Source organism: Coregonus lavaretus (genome assembly GCF_964263955.1).
Source record: "Coregonus lavaretus genome assembly, chromosome: 6".
NCBI classification, from domain to species: domain Eukaryota; kingdom Metazoa; phylum Chordata; class Actinopteri; order Salmoniformes; family Salmonidae; genus Coregonus; species Coregonus lavaretus.
In genome coordinates, this window is record NC_139993.1 from 35,892,423 (window position 1) to 35,915,523 (window position 23,101).

The following is a 23,101-nucleotide window of genomic DNA, read 5'->3' on the forward strand; positions in this document are numbered from 1 at the left end:
GACATACGCATACACCCACTCACCCAAAGAGAATGAAACGCATTGCTTACCCAGTGCCTGATGGAACTCACCAGACACCGGGGTCATGGAGTTGGGTGGGAGGCCGTTGATGCTGAGTGCCCCCATCTGGTGGAGTTGGGTGGCGGGGAAGGCCATGCTGGGTGTCAGGTAGCCCCCATGGCTCGCTGCCATGATGGCTGCCTGCTGCTGCATGAGCTGGGGGAACAGGAGGGAGGGAAAGAGAGGGAGAGAGAGGAAGAGAGAGGGAGAGAGGTTAGTATAGATGGAGGGAGAAGAGAGAGAATGAGAGGGAAATGAGGGATGGGCGGTGAGCGAGATTTAGAATAAAGCGAGAGAGAGAGAGAGAGAAAAAGAGAGAGGAAATTATGGAGAAAGAGACGGAGTGAGAGAGAGGGTGGAGAGAGGGAGAGATGAGCATAGGAAAGTTAGAGTAGAGGGAGGTATAGATGGGGTTGATGGATGTATAGCGCATGGAAAGTAGAGCGGAATAAAAGAAAGGAAAGAAAATAAAAGTCTGTCAACCTATGTTTAGTGAATCTGTCTATCCTCACAGTCGGAGGGCTGTCAGCAGCTGTAGGAATCTTTCAATAGCTGTCTGTTGGGCTCATTCAAATCAACGGATTGACATGTGCACATTATTCCTGTCTCTAGGGAACTGGGAAAGTTCAGAGGCAGAATTGAATTGCATTTATCTTCCTTTGTCAAACTTCTCTGTGAGTGTCCCTCTCTGGTTGTGTAAGGTAAAGTGGAGGGGCAGTGACATCTCTCAGTGGCTCCGCTTGCTAGGATCTTTTGAACTTGCTGCGGTGCCACTGGCGTGTCACGAGCAGCAACCTGTAATGGCAGTCCATTTACACTGGACACACTGATAAAGAACTGGGCTGACACCACTTAGCACGAACACACAGCTAAACCCATTCTCTATCCAATACTGCCTAGAATATACCCACGAACACGTCTAGTATTTCTGCACTCAGTCTCAGATACTGAGGGCCTAATTCCAGAGAAAATCCATCATTGTACGAAGGTGTTTGCAACCTCTGGATCAGTGGGTTTATCTGGGAAATCAATGCTCTTTTGTAGGGCATGTATTTCATGATGAGGAATGCAGGTATGTGGAGGAAAAACATGGACACAATCGGACAATCCCATTGCTCCCTATACCTGTTTAATATCCCACAGCTCCCTCCGTCCTGTTGAAAAAGTGGATTGGCACCCCCAGTCTGACTCAGCTAAGCAGAAATCAAATGCCTTCGCCACTAGCTAGCTCTGATGTTAATGACAATATTGTGCGGCTGAGGCAGAAGATGCCACTCTCCCTGTATTTGCATGGAGTCCCTGGATAGGAAAAGCCAATTATTTTTCCCTCAATGCCCCTGTCAGGTAACCTAAAAGCGGCTGTCCTGCCACAAAACGGGCGCCGCTGGCACCTCATCCATTAGCTACATGCCTTACCACCACTATCTATTAACTCCTTTTGTCATTTGCATAATTTTATCAACATGACAAATGGGGATCATCCATTTTGCTCGGAATAAGATAAATTGAGCTGTTAGGGGTTTGGAAAAAGGGGCGGCGAGGAGAACTAAACAAAAGCACGACCGAGAAAACAAACAATGAGAGGAAGTCAATGTGAGAGCTGTGGTTGGTGTGGGATAGAGATGGTGTTAATGCCCTCATTAAGTTCAGACTGGGGTTGGAGGTTTGGGGTAGAAGGCCTCTGATCTGATTGGCCCCTGTATCAGAGCATACTGTCACACCAGTCACTGGCTTTTGTCCCCCTCTCAGGCTCTTCTTCCTGCTTTCAATAGGAGCTGGGGACTTGGGCTTACTCTAATAAGCTTGCAAACCATTTGCTAGTGGCCTATACAAGTTGATGGAAGCTGCAGCAGGCCTAGATGGTAGAATAACAGACTGAGGCAGAAAGTCTCCGCATAGCTGTTACTTTACATGCATAGATAATGCAGTCCTTCATGCCAGCTGCCAGATTGTCATGGATAACAACATGGCATTCAGTGATGCTTTTTCAGAATTAAAATGCAGCAAATTGGAAGCTCAAGCATGTAATTATGTTGGAATGAAGTGGGTAATACAAACTGGCTCTGATAAAAAGCCTCTGTCCACCAACTGGAATTGTTGACAGAGATATTCAGAGTCATTTTTTACTATTCATGTGTTTTTCTTTTTTCTAAGACTTTCATCCATATTCAGAAGCCATTGCTACAGTATATTTATTCTTAGTTATCCTTGGCAGTAGATAGCAAAATGTCTGTGGCAGACAAAGAGCTAAATTGCATTGAACTGAATCTTCATCATCATGGCCATAACCTTTTCTCGCTCTGAAATGGAAAAAATAAGAATAGAAGCAGGGAACAAGTTGCCCGTGCTACAGCATCCATTTACTGTCAGGCATCTGCTTCTTTATTGCAACCTGATGGCATTATTCTCCCCTGGTGCCAGCAGGCAATCACCTCTATCACATGGCAATTATCTCTGTAGCACTGCTCTGTGACTCGCGGACTCTCAGCACTGTCACATGTGACCCTTCCAGCCAGTCCTGAACGGGCACCGAGGAGGAGGAGAAGATGGGGGAAGCGAGGGAGGAGGTGGAAAAAATGGAGCGAGCGAAAGAGAAGACCCCGGTTATTGAGGTCCTGGACCTGCAGATTGCCTGAAACTGCAGACTGGTGTGCACTCCAGCAGAGAAAACCTGAAGACAATGGAGTCCACTGCAATTGCCTGGCCTGAGCTAAAGGGCTTCATTTGTTACCATCATGCTATGGTGTGTTTCAATAGGGTTTGTTTCATGTTTCATCATTTTGGTGTGTGTGTGTGTTTATGTGTGTTGATGAAGATGTGGGCAGTTGGTTTGGGAGGGTGTCCCACTTATGTTTTTTTGTATTTTCTTATTTACAATGATGGCCTACATCGGCCAAACCCTCCACTAACCCGGACGACGCTGGGCCAATTGTGCGCCGCCCTATGGGACTCCTGATCACGGCCAGTTGTGATACAACCCGGGATCGAACCCGGGTCTGTAGTGACGCCTCTAGCACTGCGATGCAGTGCCTTAGACCGCTGCGCCACTCAGGATCCAAAAGGTCCTTTTTATAAGGTCCTTTTCCATGAAATTTCCAGATCTGTACAGTAGCCTTACCTAAATAACATATTTCTCTATTTTATTATGTTTGGGACCTTTTATGAATTCATAATATAAAACATCCTCTGTGTTATTGGCTGTGCATAGTTCCTGCTTGTGCAATGCAATGACTCGGTGTTTGTAAGGTACAGTAGAGGTAAATCATTTCAATATCACTTGTAAGCTCTTCTCTATTATGAAATAGCTGAATTTATTGTAAAACACATTCTCAATTTACATTGAGTCTTTATAGTTGATCGTTTCCTGATCTGTGTTGGGTTGGGTTGTGTTGAAAAGGATCCGCTATATACTGTATATTCTGACTAGTTCCAACAGGGGGCGATGTTTGTCGATGTCAGTATTACAATCATCGTGCACTTCCTGTACATCCACCCACACAAAACTTCACCATTAGCTCACTGTTAAAACTACTATTTTCTCAAGTCATTCTTTTTTATCAGATTCAATCTAATACATCTTTTTTGGTGATGTTGTGCCTCTGGTGTCGCACATCTCCAAGCCTTCCATTCCCACACTGAAATGGCATGTAGCATTTCTGAAACAGCAAGTTGAAATGGCTGTTCTCAGGAATATACACATGGATTGAGATGAGAGAAGAGTGCGACACAAATCAAATCGAATTGTGTACAAATATGCATCATGTGTATTGACAGGCAACAGTTGACAGGAAATAATGGGTAGCTGGTTTATTGTGTATTTACACTGCTTCTTTAGAACAACTATTATCAGCCATTTGGAATGGTATAGGAATATCTTCCTCTCTCCTTGTGTTTCGTGAAATCACGTTTGCAAATTGGATGTTGTCTGTCAGTACAGTGCTGTGTCTATCTTGAAAATGGCACATTTCTCATTTTTGTCAGTGTTGTACCCCTACAATTTGTGTTCACAACCCCCCCTCTCCTGGTTTGACTAAAATCCAATTTACGGGCTGTCAGCTCAACTCTATAATCCTATCCACTGCTGTATTTGTGAAGTAGCTCTTTGAATTTGCCATTTACTGTACTGTGGATATATACAGTCCCTGTAGATGTCTATATTCCATACCCTGCTAGCTATATATACTGGCAAACATATGGATGGAGGAGTACATATCAGTGGAGGCTGCTGAAGGGAGGATGGCTCATAATAATGTCTGGAATGGAGTTAATGGAATGGTATCAAACACATCAAACACGTGGTTACCATGTGGTTGATACCATTCCATTGACTCCATTCCAGCCATCATTATGAGCCATCCTCCCTTCAGCAGCCTCCACTGTTACATGTACAGTGGCTTTGAGATAAAGTAATTCTGTGTCATTGCAGATTTTGTTATTGGGGAGGGTGTAATAGTTTTTTTATAGAGTAAAGAAACATTTAAAGTGTATCACCCTGTTGCAGTTAATTCCAACCCAATAGAGAGGAAAGGCTGTCACATGCTGCAATAAGCATCTAAGTTTCTGTCTGGTATTCAATCAAAACTGCACTAGCGGAAACCTAACACTGAAGAAAAATTACATTGTTCCTGTGCCAAATGAAAGCACATTACAAGTAATGGAATTCATTAGATACAATGTATATAGTGGAATAAAACAAAACTAGCTGTAGGCTATACATTCATTACAACATACCTGAGGGATGAAATGATCTCATAACAGAACGTTGTACTACCTCAAAGCATTACAATATACAGTATGATTCATATCTTATGGAGAATTTCACTTACAACGGTATCAGTCACTGTGTAGTCTTGAAAAAATATAAATTGACCAATTGTATCTATAAATGCCAATATTTGTTTTTACTTCTAATAACTATAACTATAATGACTGTAACTAATAACTCATATCTAATAACTAACTATAATGATCAAACATCTATAACATGACTAGAAACTATCATTCACAAAACTTTAGCAATGGATTGGCATGTACCCACCTCATTGTCATGCTGCAGCAGTGCCTGGAAAAACAAGACACATGTTGTTGTGTGGCATAGAGTTGGTGACAGAGTGTGTAGCTGTCTGTGTGTGTCTGCATGCGTAGTGTAGTGTGTGTGATGGGGTGCGTGGGGCACTGCCACATTAAATAAGAGTCATGGCCAACCTGAGCGGGACACAATGCTCTCCCAGCAGACCACCACCGCCTCCACCACTCCTGAAACATTTGCATTTCTCCACATTTCCTGGGGATGGGCTGCATTTCATGAATTGTAATGAAGGTAGGAGTTTTACTGGAGAGAGCACAGAGATGGCCTCGCAATTACTCTGGGTTGGTCAATTTGCACTTTTCATACTGGCCACCATGCCTGTGATAAGAAAATGAGGGAAATGAATAAGCCCCCGAGACCTGGGCAGCCTCAACAATTAATCGTGGCATTTAGAGAAGAAAAATAAAAAGAGTGCAAAGTAAATAAATAAAGAATTCCGTTATTTTATAAATATATACATACTGTGTATATTTATGCAGTCTGTTGTGACTGAGCTTTAGGTATTTATCGGTGTCGGATGGAACCCTTTTCTTCATTCCATTTCAGCTCCCTTCAAGCGGCAGTAACTCTGTATGCAGGCTAAATAGGTTTGTGTGGAGATAAGGTTCCTATGGAATATTCGGAGTCATCTCTGGCCCCTGGTGCAGCTCCGGGGCCCCGGGGAGAGGAAAGGGCAGTGGGAAAAGCAGCGTGGGCCGGGTGAGCTCATCAAAGAGCCTGGGGTCTGCCGGTGTGTGTATGGTGCTCTGCCCTCTGGGGTGTTGGGGGTTAAGAGGGATACGGAGTGTTGGGGGTTGGGGGGGTAAGAGGGATACGGAGTGTTGGGGGTTGGGGGGGTAAGAGAGATACGGAGTGTTGGGGGTTGGGGGTTGGGGGGGGGTAAGAGGGATACAGAGTGTTGGGGGTTGGGGGGGTAAGAGGGATACGGAGTGTTGGGGGTTGGGGGGGGTAAGAGGGATACGGAGGGTTGGGGGTTGGGGGGGTAAGAGGGATACGGAGTGTTGGGGGTTGGGGGGGGTAAGAGGGATACGGAGTGTTGGGGGTTGGGGGGGTAAGAGGGATACGGAGTGTTGGGGGTTGGGGGGGTAAGAGGGATACGGAGGGTTGGGGGTTGGGGGGGTAAGAGGGATACGGAGTGTTGGGGGTTGGGGGGGTAAGAGGGATACGGAGTGTTGGGGGTTGGGGGGGTAAGAGGGATACGGAGTGTTGGGGGTTGTGCTAGTTAACTCACTGCGTGTGTGAATGGTGTTAGTGGGGTAAGAGGGGTACAGAGGGTTGGGGGTTGTGCTAGTTAACTCACTGCATGTGCGTAGGTACTGTAGGTGCTGAAGGGCAGGGCGATGGCTGGGTTGAAGATGCCGAACTGGCCCACCATCTGCTGCATGCGGCGGATGGTGCGCTCCTTGTCGGTGTCGGCAAACTTCACCACCAGGCTGGAGGAGGCGCCCTGGGGGGGGAGAGAATCGTAGCCGTTCTGAGGAGAGAGGGACCGCACACTTAACCAACCAACCCTCCTCTGTCCGGAACACCTCCACACAGCAGTTAGTGTATCAACATCATCATCAACATCACATGCCACACAGTCAGTCACTATTGGCTACTATATGTATGTTTAGATAATGAACTAAAGAACTAGAGTTGACTTATCAAGTTTGAAACAAGTCATGCATGATAATGTGATTGGATGGTTTAATTGTTCAGAATACACTGCTCATTTGACACTAGGCCTGTTGTTAACATCAATTTTAGCAAGCTCCTCTCATCGAACATCAAGCTCACAGTTTTATAGCATTCCAGATACTACATGATTGGACATTTGTCTTATTGATGATATTGTGTCTGTGTTGTTTGCAGTCTACATACATAAGTAGGGATCTAGAGTCATATGAACCAGGTCTATTTATATCTGTAATGTCCTCTTTTTCAGATACAACCATAAACCTTCCATCAATTTATAAAGCCATGTCATTTAGGCCAAACAAGTATATTGTGCATTAATACATAATACATAGTTCACTCTTTTTCTAAGAAAGTTCTTACTTGGGGTTTAACCTTGGTCCAGACGTTCAAGAAAGGTTCCAAAACTAGCGACATATGATTATTTGAGATGGAGGGGCTGAGATTGGCATGGGCACCAGTAAGCACTTCTTGACCTTGGTGAAGGTGCTCTTCTAAGTGTTGCTCGCTCTCTCTCTCTCTCTCTCTCTCTCTCTCTCTCTCTCTCTCTCTCTCTCTCTCTCTCTCTCTCTCTCTCTCTCTCTCTCTCTCTCTCTCTCTCTCTCTCTCTCTCTCTCTCTCTCTCTCTCTCTCTCTTCTCTCTCTCTCTCTCTCTCTCTCTCTCTCTCTCTCTCTCTCTCTCTCTCTCTCTCTCTCTCTCTCTCTCCGACTCTCTCATTCTAATCCAGCACCCCTCTCTCTCTCTCTCTCTCTGTCTCTCTCCCGTCCGCCATGCTGCCATAATGAAACCAGCAGGTGCGTCTGCCATACACCATTCATTAAGAATCTTCAAATGATTTAGCGCTACACTTGACCTTTCATGCGCTCAGCCTTGCCCCCCCCTGCCCCACCCAAAACTGCCCAATCGATCCCTATAAAAGGCTGAAATATTACTCTGATCTGACAGTGTAGAAAGGTTGTGCGTCATTTGAGATAAGAGGCTCCCTGAAATTGATGTGAGATTGTCAATAATAGCAGCGAGTGGCGGTGGGGGTTGGGCAGGGCTCGGGAGCGAGCTGGGAGGTGTGTTTGGGCTATGAGGGGCTGTCGGGAGGTTGTGTGGTGAGCCGCAGTGGGGATACTGCTCCCCTGGCTCCCAGCTACACATTGGGGAAGTGAGGAAGTTTTATATTTATATATTTTTCTCTCTCTCTCTCTCTCTCTCTCTCTCTCTCTCTCTCTCTCTCTCTCTCTCTCTCTCTCTCTCTCTCTCTCTCTCTCTCTCTCTGAATTCAGCCACTGAGGGGGTTGAGAATGTGTCAATCACATTTAATTTTCAGGCTCAACAATCTGGCTCGGTGCTGGGCTCTCTGCTTATCTAGGTGAAATTTGCAGGTTGCCAGAGATGCTAAAAGATAGTCACTGGAGTGGAAGATGAATGTATTTTTTTTCTCTCTCTCTATGTTTCCTGTCTTTTCACTATCCCCTTATCCCCTCTTCCCCTGACGGCTGGCTGGACTTAAGTGCACGGCCTCACAAAGCTGCCTCTCCTCACCACCGGCACCACATTAGGCCCCTGCTCATTAAGTGCACTGTATGACTTAACAATGAAGTGCATGCGCTCCTAGGTAGTAGGGCGAGGGTAAAACACACTCATCCTCCCCCTCATCTCCTCTCCAGACCCACAGTCCATAATCTGTAGTGAGAGTCCGTCCAAGGTTACACAGCCCAGTCATTCTGGTAGAAGGGCCTTGTGTTGTGTCTGTCCAGCTTTTACTATCTGTCCCATTAACATTACTATGGGGTATAACTTTAGGCGAGTCTGGGAGCAGGGATGCGGGACTGCAATACAGGAATGTGCAGCAGTGGTAAACAGTGAATATTTTACTCCACAGCACTAAAAAAGCTATTAAAGGCCTAGCTGGTTTGATAATGAGACTCATGGTGCATTTCCTCTCCTGCTCAGGCTCCCAGGTTCTTGGGGAGGGTTGGAATTTATAATCTGAAGGTATTAAGTTGTCTGCGAGCTACGAGGAGGGAGGACGCTGCAGCCCAAGCTCCTTCCTGTTCTGTCATGCAGTCTGGAGTGTGCTTGCATATGGAAGTGTGGTTAATTGTGGATTGAGCGTGTGAGTACAATGCCAATGCAGCCCTAGTCTGTCTCCTGTTTTGTACTCTCCTATTCTATCCAGATTGAGGTCTGTGTCCCTGCCCAGCTATTGGCTTTCCCAGATTGGTTGTATTGATCAGGGTGGATTCTGTGTGAACCCAGAGCTCCGGCAGTGTCTCGGCACCTTCAAATTGCTACATGAACTCCAGGATCTTCAGAGTCCCTGGAAGACTTACAGTGGATTTACTAGCAGCCATTGTGCCACTGCACCAAACTCTCAGCCTCTAATATGAAAGGTGGAAAGGTTAAACATATCCGGATGACTCCTCACTAACCCCTTCTCTCTCCTCTCTGCGGAAATGACAGCCACACCAGGCACGAGCTCTTTATTTTTGGGTTAGTCATCACACAAGCCCTCCTCTTTAGTTGCCAACATCAAATCAAATGGTATTTGTCACAGTGAAATGCTTACTCACGGGCCCTTCCCAGCAACGCAGAGCGAAAAATAGAAAAATAGTAGAAAAACAATAACAAGAGGAATAAATACACAATGAGTAACGATAACTTGGCTATATACAGGGAGTACCAGTACCAAGTCAATGTGCAGGGGTAAAAGGTACTTGAAGTAGATATGTACATACACTACCAGTCAAAAGTTTAGACACACCTACTCATTCAAGGGTTTTTCTTTATTTTTAATTTTTTTTACATTGTAGAATAATAGTGAAGACATCAAATCTATGAAATAACACATATGGAATCATGTAGTAACCAAAAAAAGTGTTAAACAAATCAAAATACAGTATATTTTATATTTGAGATTCTTCAAATAGCCACCCTTTGCCAAGATGACAGCTTTGCACACTCTTGGCATTCTCTCAACCTGCTTCATGAGGTAGTCACCTTGAATGCATTTCAATTAACAGGTGTGCCTTCTTAAAAGTTAATTTGTGGAATTTCTTTCCTTCTTAATACGTTTGAGCAAATCAGTTGTGTTGTGACAAGGTAGGGGGATATACAGAAGATAGCCCTATTTGGTAAAAGACCAAGTCCATATTATGGCAAGAACAGCTCAAATAAGCAAAGAGAAATGACACTCCATCATTACTTTAAGACATGAAGGTCAGTCAATACGGAAAATGTCAAGAACTTTGAAAGTTTCTTCAAGTGCAGTCGCAAAAACCATCAAGCGCTACGATGAAACTGGCTCTCATGAGGACCGCCACAGGAATGGAAGACCCAGAGTTACCTCTGCTGCAGAGGATACGTTCATTAAAGTTACCAGCCTCAGAAATGTCAGCCCAAATAAATGCTTCACAGAGTTCAAGTCACAGACACATCTCAACATCAACTGTTCAGAGGGGACTGTGTGATTCGGCCTTCATGGTCGAATTGCTCCAAAGAAACTACTACTAAAGGACACCAATAAGAAGAAGAGACCTGCTTGGGCCAAAATACGAGCAATTGACAGTAGACCGGTGGAAATCTGTCCTTTGGTCTGGAGTCCTAATTTGAGATTTTTGGTTCCAACCGCCATGTCTTGGTGAGATGCGGTGTGGGTGAACGGATGATCTCCGCATGTGTAGTTCCCACCGTAAAGCATGGAGGAGGAGGTGTTATGGTGTGGGGGTGCTTTGCTGGTGACACTGTCTGTGATTTATTTAGAATTTAAGGCACACTTAACCAGCATGGCTACCACAGCATTCTGCAGCGATACGCCATCCCATCTGGTTTGAGCTTAGTGGCCCCGTGTAGCTCAGTTGGTAGAGCATGGCGCTTGCAACGTTCGATTCCGATGGGGGGCCAGTATGAAAATGTATGCACTCACTAACTGTAAGTCGCTCTGGATAAGAGCGTCTGCTAAATGACTGAAATGTAAAAAAAAGGTGGTGGGATTATCATTTGTTTTTCAACAGGACAATGACCCAACACACCTCCAGGCGGTGTAAGGGCTATTTGACCAAGAAAGACAGTGATGGAGTGCTGCATCAGATGACCTGGCCTCCACAATCCCCCGACCTCAATCCAATTGAGATGGTTTGGGATGAGTCGGACGGCAGAGTGAAGGAAAAGCAGCCAACAAGTGCTCAGCATATGTGGGAACTCCTTCAAGACTGTTGGAAAAGCATTCCAGCAGGTATATCTCACTGGTCATCCCCATAGCCAACACCTCCTTTGGCCGCCATTCCTTCCAGTTCTCTGCTGCAAATGACTGGAACGAACTGCAAAAATCTCTGAAGCTGGAGACACTTATCTCCCTCACTAACTTTAAGCATCAGTTGTCAGAGCAGCTTACCGATCACTGCACCTGTACACAGCCAATCTGTAATTAGCCCACCCAACTACCTCATCCCCATATTGTTATTTACATTGTTATTTATTTTGCTCATTTGCACCCCAGTATCTCTATTTGCACATCATCTTCTGCACATCTATCACTCCAGTGTTAATACTAAATTGTAATTATTTTGCACTATGGCCTATTTATTGCCTTACCTCCATAACTTACTACATTTGCACACACTGTATATAGATTTTCTATTGTGTTATTGACTGTACGTTTTGTTTATTCCATATGTAACTCTGTGTTGTTGTTGTTTTTATTGCACTGCTTTGCTTTATCTTGGCCAGGTCGCAGTTGTAAATGAGAACTTGTTCTCAACTGGCTTACCTGGTTAAATAAAGGTTAAATGAAAAAAAAAAAAAAAAAACATTCCAGGTGAAGCTGGTTGAGAGAATGCCAAGAGTGTACAAAGCTGTTATCAAGGGAAGGGGTGGCTATTTGAAGAATCTCAAATCTCAAATATATTTTGATTTGTTTAACACTTATTTGGTTACTACATGATTCCATATGTGTTATTTCATAGTTGTGTGTCTTCACTATTATTCTACAATGTAGAAAATAGTAAAAATAAAGAAAAACCCTTGAATGAGTAGGTGTGTCCAAACTTTTGACTGGGACTGTATAGGTAGGTAGGATAAAAGTGACTAGGCAACAGGATAGATAATAAACAGTAACAGCAGCGTATGTGATGAGTAAAGAAAGTTTGTGCAAAAAGGGTCAATGCATAGTCCGGGTAGGGGGGCTTGGGGGTAGAAGCTGTTCAGGGTCCTGTTGACCCTATCCCCTCCTCTCTTCTCCAGACCATCTCCGGTGACCTTCTCCCTTACCTCACCTCGCTCATCAACTCATCCTTGACCGCTGGCTATGTCCCTTTCGTCTTCAAGAGAGCGAGAGTTGCACCCCTTCTCAAAAAACCTACACTCGATCCCTCCGATGTCAACAACTACAGACCAGTATCCCTTCTTTCTTTTCTCTCCAAAACTATTGAGCGTGCCGTCTTTAGCCAACTCTCTTGCTATCTCTCTCAGAATGACCTTCTTGATCCAAACCAGTCAGGTTTCAAGACTGGTCATTCAACTGAGACTGCTCTTCTCTGTGTCACGGAGGCTCTCTGCACTGCTAAAGCTAACTCTCTCTCCTCTGCTCTTGTCCTTCTAGACCTGTCTGCTGCCTTTGATACTGTGAACCATCAGATCCTCCTCTCCACCCTCTCCAAGTTGGGCATCTCCGGCGCGGCTCACTCTTGGATTGCGTCCTACCTGACCGGTCACTCCTACTAAGTGGCGTGGCGAGAATCTGTGTCCGCACCACGTGCTCTCACCACTGGTGTCCCCCAGGGCTCAGTTCTAGGCCCTCTCCTATTCTCGCTATACACCAAGTCACTTGGCTCTGTCATATCCTCACATGGCCTCTCCTATCATTGCTACGCAGACGACACACAACTAATCTTCTCCTTTCCCCCTTCTGATAACCAGGTGGCGAATCGCATCTCTGCATGTCTGGCAGACATATCAGTGTGGATGACGGATCACCACCTCAAGCTGAACCTCGGCAAGATGGAGCTGCTCTTCCTCCCGGGGAAGGACTGCCCGTTCCATGATCTCGCCATCACGGTTGACAACTCCATTGTGTCCTCTTCCTAGAGTGCGAAGAGCCTTAGCGTGACCATGGACAACACCCTGTCTTTCTCCGCTAACATCAAGGCGGTGACCCGATCCTGTAGGTTCATGCTCTACAACATTTGGAGAGTACGACCCTGCCTTACACAGGAAGCAGCACAGGTCCTAATCCAGGCACTTGTCATCTCCCGTCTGGATTACTGCAGCTCGCTGTTGGCTGGGCTCCCTGCCTGTGCCATTAAACCCCTAGAACTCATTCAGAATGCCGCAGCCTGTCTGGTGTTCAACCTTCCCAAGTTCTCTCACGTCACCCCGCTCCTCCGCACACTCCACTGGCTTCCAGTTGAAGCTCACATCTGCTACAAGACCATGGTGCTTGCCTACGGAGCTGTGAGGGGAACGGCACCTCCGTACCTTCAGGCTCTGATCAGTCCCTACACCCAAACGAGGGCATTGCGTTCATTCACCTCTGGCCTGCTGGCCCCCCTACCTCTGCGGAAGCACAGTTTCCGCTCAGCCCAGTCAAAACTGTTCGCTGCTCTTGCACCCCAATGGTGGAACAAGCTCCCTCACGACGCCAGGACAGCGGAGTCACTCACCACCTTCCGGAGACACTTGAAACCCCACCTCTTTAAGGAATACCTGGGATAGGATAAAGTAATCCTTCTACCCCCCCTTACCCCATCCCAAAGAAAGAAAAAAAAAAAAAAAAACATATTGTAAAGTGGTTATCCCACTGGCTATTAGGTGAATGCACCAATTTGTAAGTCGCTCTGGATAAGAGCGTCTGCTAAATGACGTAAATGTAAATGTAAATATCTGTTGGTTCCAGACTTGGTGCATTGACTACCGCTTGCCTTGCGGTAGCAGAGAGAACAGTCTATGACTTGCGTGGCTGTTGACACCATGTTAGATCGGCCCGTTATTTTCCATGTCCATTCCCATGTTTGTTCCCATGTCTACCCAATTTACTTCATTGCGCCTGTCAAGATATCACGGTGTAGAATCTCTCTCCACAGTACAAAGCAGAGAGGTGGATGAACTATGAAGTAAAAGTCTCATTAAATTTTAAGCTGCCAAGTGTCAGGCAGAATCCCCACCGATTCAGAGCCTCTAGAGCGGATTCAGGAAAGGGAATAAAACTGTGGGAATAAAATGGGCAGCTGTTCTTACACAGGAAAATAGGGAAAAAAGGACTGGGAGTCAAAGAGAAGTCTGCGCCCTTCGCAGCCAGAGCCGGCTTGGTTCCTTTCCAAACCCGTGTGAATGGTCCAGATAAAGCTGCCAACGACGCTATATATTTGATATTGCCTTAACTCCACACATCTGTCTCTGCGCATTACTTCGCAATAAGGTAATAAGGTTGAATTATCCTGCGCCTGCCATCATCTTATATAAGCCACTGCGACTCAGAAAACATGTAAAGGAACAAAGTGTCACAAGGCGAGTGCCTTAGCGGTGTCCCTGTCTCTTTGGTTTAGTCAAACGGGGGCTTAGTCACTAGAACAAAGGTTCCTAGTTCCTACTCCACTCGCTCCAACAGGAATACACAGCTGTGTGGCTATTTCCAGACAGTTGTTGAGTGAGTTCAGTGTTAAACTTTCTATTGTTTTGTTTTATGTCTCCATTATCATTATGATACACTGATTCCCATTCATCTGTGTTAAGTAACCACAGAGAATGAATTAATACACACTGTATATTTAGTGCTTGGTTAGTAAAATAACAAATTAGTGTAATCCATTAGGCTCTGATTAGAATGTAAATTGCTTGGGAAGTGACACTAGGGAAAAATGACACATCTTATAAGCAATAGAACAATATGAAGAAACGATAAAGTTAAACATAATCACGGCACATTGTTTAATGACGAGAAACATAGATATATCATCCATGTGAAGTAGCCTCCTAACATTAAACTATGCATGAGACATCTCATTTTATTACTGTCGTTCTATAAAAATAATATTTATAGTATAAGTAAAGCGAGATCACACTTAGATATGGGCTTTGACTCTCTCCTCTTAGCATATCTCCCTGTCAGCTACAATGCCTCCAGAAAGTATTCACACCCCTTGACTTTTTCCACAATAGTGTTGAACATGATTTTTAATTGACTACCACATCTCTGTACCTCACACATACAGTACAACTGAATTATCTGTAAGGTCCCTAAGTCGAGCAGTGAATTTCAAGCACAGATTCAACCACAGAGACCAGGGCAGTTTTCCTATGGTTTGCAAACAAGGGCACCTATTGGTAGATGGGTAGAAAAAAGCAGACATTGAATATCCCTTTGAGCATGGTGCAGTTATTCATTTTACACTTTGGATGGTGTATCAATACACCCAGTCATTAAAAAAGATACAGGCACCCTTCCTAAATCAGTTGCCGGAGAGGAAGGATCCGCTCAGGGATTTCATCATGAGGCCAATGGTGATTTTAAAACAGTTACAGAGTTTAATGGCTGTGATAGGAGATAACTGAGGATGGATCAGCAACATTGTAGTTACCCCACAAGCCTAACATAAATGACAGAGTGAAAAGAAGGAAGCCTGTACAGAATAAAAATATTCCAAAACATGCATCCTGTTTGCAATAAGGAACTAAAATAATACTGCTAAAAATGTGGCAAACAAATTAACTTTTTATACTGAATACAAAGCGTTATGTTTGGGGCAAATCCAACACAACACATCACTGAGTACCACTCTTCATATTTTAAAGAATGGTAGTGGCTGCATCATGTTATGGGTATGCTTTTCATCGTCAAGGACTAGGGAGCTTTTTAGGGTAAAATGAAATGGAATAGAGCTAAGAACAGGCAAAATCCTTGTGGGGGATTGTTTAATTGTGAGAGTAGTGTAGCTAGGTGGAGCTACTCGTACCTTGTTATTGCCGGGGTAGATATTTCCCCTGTGCCTGTTATTGTTGGAGCTACCGTTACCTTGTATTGCCAGGGTAGATTTTCCCCTGTGCCTGTTTCGTTTGTCGCTATCCAGCGCTATTTGTGTACGACGGAATAAACTCTGCATTCGGTGATTACCCTCCTGCGCCTGACTCCTTCTATCACACTCATCACAAAGTGTTTAGAAACATATTTCATTCTTATTTACAGTAAAAGTGACTCCAAAATTACACAATACATTATCTACCATTCATTTCTGTTGCTCACAAAATAATTGGAAACACAACCAATAAGAACTGCAAATGCATCCAACAAGTTTGTAGAGTCACAAACTTGATGTAGTCATTGCGTGCTAGGAATATGGGACCAAATACGAAACTTTTGAATTTATTTATAAAAAGGTTTGTCAATAATTTTGATCCCTACCTTTTGGGGAAAAAAAGTGTTACTTGTTAAACAATCGCTTTCTATGAGCAATTGTATTAGTATAAAATAATATAATTTCTCAATTATTTGAGTATACAATATAGCTCAGTATTTTGATTATTTATTTTATACAGTCATTATTGCTCATCTTTATCAAGGGTGTCAATAATTTGACCCCACTTTATCTGTTAGTAATATCCCGCTCGTTTTCCCCCTAGCGAGTCAGTATCATACAAGTTAATTTACTGAGATGACGTTTTCATCATTATTCCAAAACTGACCTATCCGAGTCTTTTGGTGAGAGGGTTACACTTATGACACCATCAAATGGGGGGACTAGATCCATAAAGTGCATTAATTTCTAAACGGTAAAATGGATATGTATGAAAGTACCCTCAAATAAAAGGTGACATTCTGTACTGTCGCCTCATATGTAAGATTGTATCTCAAATCCAAAATGCTGGACTATAGAGCCAAATCAAAGTTTTAGCTTCACTAGCTAGGTTTCCATCCAATTTGCAACAGATTTTCATGCGAATATTCAAAAATCTGCATAAGACAATATGCACATTTTCCCACCAGAGATGTGTTTCCATCAAACTGATTGATTACGGATAAAAGGCTGTGCATGATGATGTAGTGCACATAAAAATTACTTTTGCGGTTAAAATCCCATGTACTGAATGAAAAATACAAGTTAAATGGGTTTCCAATGTGCCCACTCTGGTCTCGGCACGTGAGCTCTAGCCAACAGCTCGCAGATACAGTGTGGGTAGGCTATCTACATGATGAGATTATTATGGATAAGAGAGCGAGATTACTTTTATTTGTCAAATGGCAGCCAAGCATTGATCATCATGTCACCAGAATAAGACCCTCAATATTTATTGGAAGGTAGCATCAAGCTCATCACCGTGCACTTTCACCATCCTGTGAAGTTCGTCATCATTGATTTAATCTGTAGCCTAATAAACTGCATGCTTTCCCAAGTCGTAGTGGGAGGACCACCTAACATATCATCGCGTGACTCCAAGTTTACTTCGATATGCTGGTTATTATATCAATATTTGCACATAAAGGCATTTCCACCGCCATTTCTCGCATAATTAATTTGACAGACACAAAAAGACCCCACCACGTCTAACGAACAAATTGTCTGTCGGCATTTATACAATTGTAACAGGATTTCCTGTTTCCATCAGCCCATGCATCAGGTAATTAATCCACATTAAATGGTTGGATAGAAACCTGGTTACTGTCCAAATAAATACTTAGGGGAGTGTATATATATATATATGGATATACATGTACACTCATGCACACAGATACACACTTAGGGAAAGAAACATCCATCTATAGGCGCATTCTCTCTCGCATTCATATGCTCAAACAGTAACACACACATACACATGCTTATTAGCATGCACAAACACATACGGAAGAGACCACATACAATCACACAATCTCAACCTCAAATCCACACACATTTTATCACTCAGATCCCTCCCACACACATACAGTATACATAGACACACATTCACAACCCCCCAACATCCTCTGAGCTGGAAAATAAGATCAGTCAGTGAGCCTTTGACCCTTGCTCATGGCTGTATGAGCATGTGATAGAGAGGAGAGAGGTGTGTGCGTGTGTGTGTGTGTGTGTGTTCGCTTGGGGGATCTGATGTTGATCTATTAAGAAGCTGTTAGTTATAGTGTTTACATTCAGTGCACTCCAAAACCTCAGCTAGGCTCTCGGCTGGAAATGATCCATAGCCATCTCTTTTCCTAGACTGATCACTTGGAATAGCTTGTAAATGCTGCACATTCTCATTTGTTTTAACATTTACTCATTTACATAGACCCTACATGTGGAGAATTTCGAATAGAAAGAATAGGGTCATTAATTACATGGAATAGTTGACGATTAGGTCCTGGAAGACACTGTATAGATGCACTGTTAGTCCTGTAACAGTGCTGTTCCATTTTCAGTGCTGTTGATGCAGATCATGTAGGGTAATTCAGGCCTGTCCTCTGAGTATCCCAGGCCCAGCTCAAGGCCTAATGGTGCTCTGTCTTTCTGTCTGTCAGTCTAATTCTGGAGAGATGGCGCGTCCAGGGCCAACCCACGCCCATCCAAACCCCCGACACAGGAGATGAGATGCTGATAAGATTTCTATAATCAATTTAGCCAACCAGGAGGGGATAAATCCTGTCCATTTGCCTCCTCACTCGCTTTTCCATCTCTCCTTCATTTCTCTTCCCTTCCGCCCTTCTTCCCATCTCCCAACCCCCTCTCCCCCTTCTTATACACAAATGAATAATTCAGCAGCCGATGTGGTGAAAGGTGAAGTAAACAAGTCTATTGCCTAATATCCCGGGAGGCCGGGAAAGAGAGAAGAGTGAGGAGAGAGAGGGGGAAATGCTGTGGCTGTCCAATACCACAGAGCAGAGAGCACACAAGGTCCAGCCTATCTCCAGCCTATCCTCATGTCCCAGAGTCATTTGCACTTATATTGACCTCAAAACTAATGACACAGTCAGCTAGTCCGATGCTCTCTTTATCCACGCGCTGTGCGACCATAAATAATAACATAAGATGGTGTAACGCCACAGTGGTGAGAGTGAGAGAGTTCAGGGTCCTGCTCCACGCCAGAAGTTTCTCCAACAAAGAGACTGTTAAGGCAGAGGGTACTTCAAACCACTGAATAATATGTAGTGTGCAGAATAACTATAATGTAGGTTTAGCATGCACAGTAAGTGCCTTTTGTTTCTATACATCAAGGGTTTAGAGGGGCCTCCCTAAACATGAGCCACATACAAATAGCCACACCTAGCAGTAATACAGTAGTGACTGCTATAATTACTGTATTTGTTCAAGGGTCAAATGCAAAAATTGCTAAATGTTTTGAACGATTGTTCAACCCATTATCATTCAACGAGAAGAAAATCACTGTTGAATGATTTTTCTTTGATAATGTTAAAATTAGAAACGCAAAAAGTAGGCAGGGCAAACACATTTTGGTGATTTCTGGTATATCATCAAAATAGATCAATCACTGCACGTTTTTGGACTCATTCGGCAGTTTTTACCTGATTAAGTACAATCCAATTGGAAATTATTGTTGAAAGTTCATTTTATATTCCTAAAACCTAAGTTGAAAATAATGCTGTCGCTGCTTCCTGTTGACAAGACATATTGATACATAGCCCAATATCAAAACACAGTTTTAAAGTGTCCAAATCAATAACCAATATGCAGAAACAGTTTGTGATATATTGAAAACCTAAAACGTTCTATCTACACATACATGTGCAACAATAGTATAATGCATGTTACTTTAAACAAGCACCTTATAAATGGCACACACACAAAAAACCCTGTTGTTTTGTCGTGGCAATAAATCATTCATCGATTGGGGGGTGGAGGAATGTGCTTTTGAAACTAAAAACCAGATAGAAACAGATATATTTTTACATCACTGGTTAGAGGACAACCTGCAGAACACAGTCAGCTACATTTTGGAATGTTGCATTTTGATACGGGGGTTACCAAAACAGAAAGAGAAACGCAACATTGTTTTGTCAATCACTCCAATCGATTATCACGTTGAAATCAATTGCGTGAGGGCCTCCCGAGTGGCACAGCGGTCTAAGGCACTGCATCGCAGTGCTAGAGGTGTTACTACAGACCTGGGTTCATTCCCGGGCTGTGCCACAACCGGCCGTGGCCGGGAGTCCCATAGGACTGTGCACACCCTCCGGGTTAGGGGAGGGTTTGGCCGGTGGGGCTTTACTTGGCTCATCGCGCTCTAGCGACTCCTTGTGGTGGGCCGGGTGCCTGCAGGCTGACCCTGGTCGCCAGTTGAACAGTGTTTCCTCCGACACATTGGTGTGGCTGGCTTCCGGGTTAAGCTGGCGGGTGTTAAGGAGCGCGGTTAGGCGGGTCATGTTTCGGAGGACGCCTGACTCCACCTTCACCTTTCCCGAGCCTGTTGCAGCGTTGAGACAAGATCGAAAAAATTGGGGAGAAAAAGGGGGTAAAAAATATATACAAATAAATAAATTGCGTGAGAGTTGGGAGATGAGGTTGCACGTCCTGTTAAAACGAACACCTAAAAAAACACACAGAATAGAGGACAATTTGTAGAAGACAGCTAGCTATATTTTAAGTGTTGCATTTTGATTCAAGTGGGTCACCAACGAGGTAAGTGTAATGCAACACTTCTTTTGTTAATCACTTCCATCGATATCATGCTGAAATCAAGAGAGCAGGGGGGCAAACGTTTCGGAGTGTTGCGCTGTTTAACATAACACTATTCAAAGGCCACACGGAAACTTGGAATAACCTATACATGGTTGGTTAGATGAGAATTTGTAAAGGCTTTTATCTATATTTTGGAATGGCGGATGTTGATTTTGGGAGGCTGCCATCACAGAAAAGGGAATAAACCACTTTCTGTTAGTTAACTTCAACGAATCACGACCCGCCATAGGATAGCAACAGTGACAACGGTTGGCTGCTATTTAAATAATAGTTTGACTTTCAAATCCGTGTATTGGTGTGTGGCCAGCAACTATTATAGAGACCGCCCCAAATTATCCATGCCATTTGAAAAAGAAAATGATAGTCCTGCCACCCCCAGTGCGTATGACAAAATCAACAGTACAAAACCAAAGATAGTGATCTGTTTTAAGCAATTGATCTTGTGTCATCGTGTTGACTATAAAAATCACCAATCTGAGGTAAAAAGGATGTGTAATTACCACCAATATGATATGGTCAAAACGTCAGCTTGTGTAATGTAGTAACACATACTATCCACATCATGGAAAGTAGCGTAATATACATTAATTAGATATGGCTAGGGTTGCAAAGTTACCAGAATCTTCAGTAATTTTGTTAATTAACAGAAAATATATGTCAATCTATCGTAACTTATTCACATATAGTGTCAATTTTGTATATCTGTGTCCATATTGTCCATGAGTTTCTAGTAGATCGTTCAAGAGAAAATAGCCTAATTAATGAAAAAAGCATCTTATTTTCAATAACCTCTACAACTATTAACTTTTTTCAAATCTGCCACGAGTTTGACGGCAAAACATTGACAACAAATACATAAAAAGTGCGTAAAAAAAGATTAAGATATTAAATGCTGAAACCTTCATATTAAACACCAATGGTATTCACTAAGTTGATGGTTTATATTTAGGACAATGTTTTATAGCTTTTTCATTCTATTTTTATTTTTAAATCTTATTTAATTATTTCATATATTTTACATGTGATAAGGCCAGAGGGCCAGAGATAATTACAGACACCTGTGATAATCTGAAGTACCCAAAAGGGCCAATAGACGTCTTAAAATCCTTGAAAGATGCCAAAATTCCAGTAGTTTACTGGTAAACTTAGAATGTTTCCAGTAAAATACCCTCCCTTTGCAACCCTAGATATGGCAAAATAATTCAATATCTTACTTTAGAATGATAGTAAATGAAGCAAACACAGATTTACACTGAGTATTCAAAACATTAGGAACATCTTCCTAATATTGAGTTGCACCCCTTTTGCCCTCAGAACAGCATCAATTCGTTGAGGCATGGTCTCTACAAAGTATCGAAAATTGTTCCACAGGGATGCTGGCCTATGTTGACACCAATACTTCCCACAGTTGTGTAAGGTTTGCTGGTAGTGGATATCTACTCTGAATAGCTCGTTCCATCTCATCCCACAGATGCTCAATTGGATTGAGATCTGGTGACTGGGCAGGCCACTGCAGTGAGCTGAATTCACTGACACATTCGTGGAACCATTCCTGGACAATCCTAGCCTTGTGGCATGGGGCATTATCCTGCAGAAAAAAATCTATTCGCAGATGGATACACTGCTGCCATGAAGGGATGCACCTGATTGGCAATGATGTTCAGATATCCTGTGGCATTCAAATGTTGCCCAATTTGTGCCATGAAAAGTCACCATCACACCACCAGCATGCACTGTTGACAAGCATCATGATGGATGCATGTACTCATGTGGTTTTCTCCATACCCTAGTACTCCCATCAGAGTGAAACAGCAGGAACCGGTATTCATCAGACCAGGCAATGTTTTTCCAATTCTCCAGCGTCCAGTGTTTTCGTTCCTTACCCCACTGCAACCACAGTTTCTTATTTTTTGCTGAAAGAAGCGAAACTCTGTAAGGTCGTCGGCTCAAAACCCAATTCGTATCAAGGTACGACTTGTGCATTCTTTTATGCGTCTTTGGGCACCAATGTTGTACTGAACTGTCAGTTGACTAACTGTAGCCCGTCTGTTGCTCTGCACAATTCGGGTTAGCCTCCTTTGTCCTCTTTCATCAATGACCCGTTTTCAACCACTGGCCTGCTGTCGGCTGGATGTCCTTTGGTGGACCATTCTTGATACACACGGGAAACTGTTGAGTGTGAAAAACCCAGCAGCGTTGCAGTTCTTGACACAAACCGATGCGCCTGGCACCTACTACCATACTACGTTCAAAGGCACAAATATTTTGTCTTGCCCATTCACCCTCTGAATGGCACACATACACAATCCATGTCTCAATTGTCTCAAAAATCCTTCTTTAACCTGTCTCCATCCCTTCATCTACTCTGATTGAAGTGGATTTAACAGGTGACATTAATAAGGGATCATAGGTTTCACCTGGAGTCACCTGGTCAGTCTATGTCATAGAAAGAGCAGGTGTTCCTAATGTTTTGTGCACTCAGTGTATATGTCTCACTAGTTTAACCATTTAGAGATTTTTGGAAAAATGCTCCTAAGCACAACTTAACCAGGCGCTCTAGACTAGAGCGTCCATAGGATCTGTGCAGCAGGCTGAACGTTTGACGTCCCTACAAAAAGTACCAAT

At 43.6% G+C, this 23,101-nt stretch overlaps 1 protein-coding gene across 1 annotated transcript in view; it reads right to left on the minus strand.

Annotated features, from left to right (window-relative positions):
- celf5a (cugbp, Elav-like family member 5a) overlaps positions 1 to 23,101 on the minus strand; it is a gene marked incomplete at both ends in the record, with an annotated part of 228,051 nt that overhangs the window by 19,231 nt on the left and 185,719 nt on the right. Inside the window, 2 exons of the mRNA XM_084163224.1 lie at positions 51 to 216; positions 6,450 to 6,596. Coding sequence (XP_084019350.1) covers positions 51 to 216; positions 6,450 to 6,596 — 313 coding nt within the window. The remainder of the gene's footprint in view (positions 1 to 50; positions 217 to 6,449; positions 6,597 to 23,101) is intronic.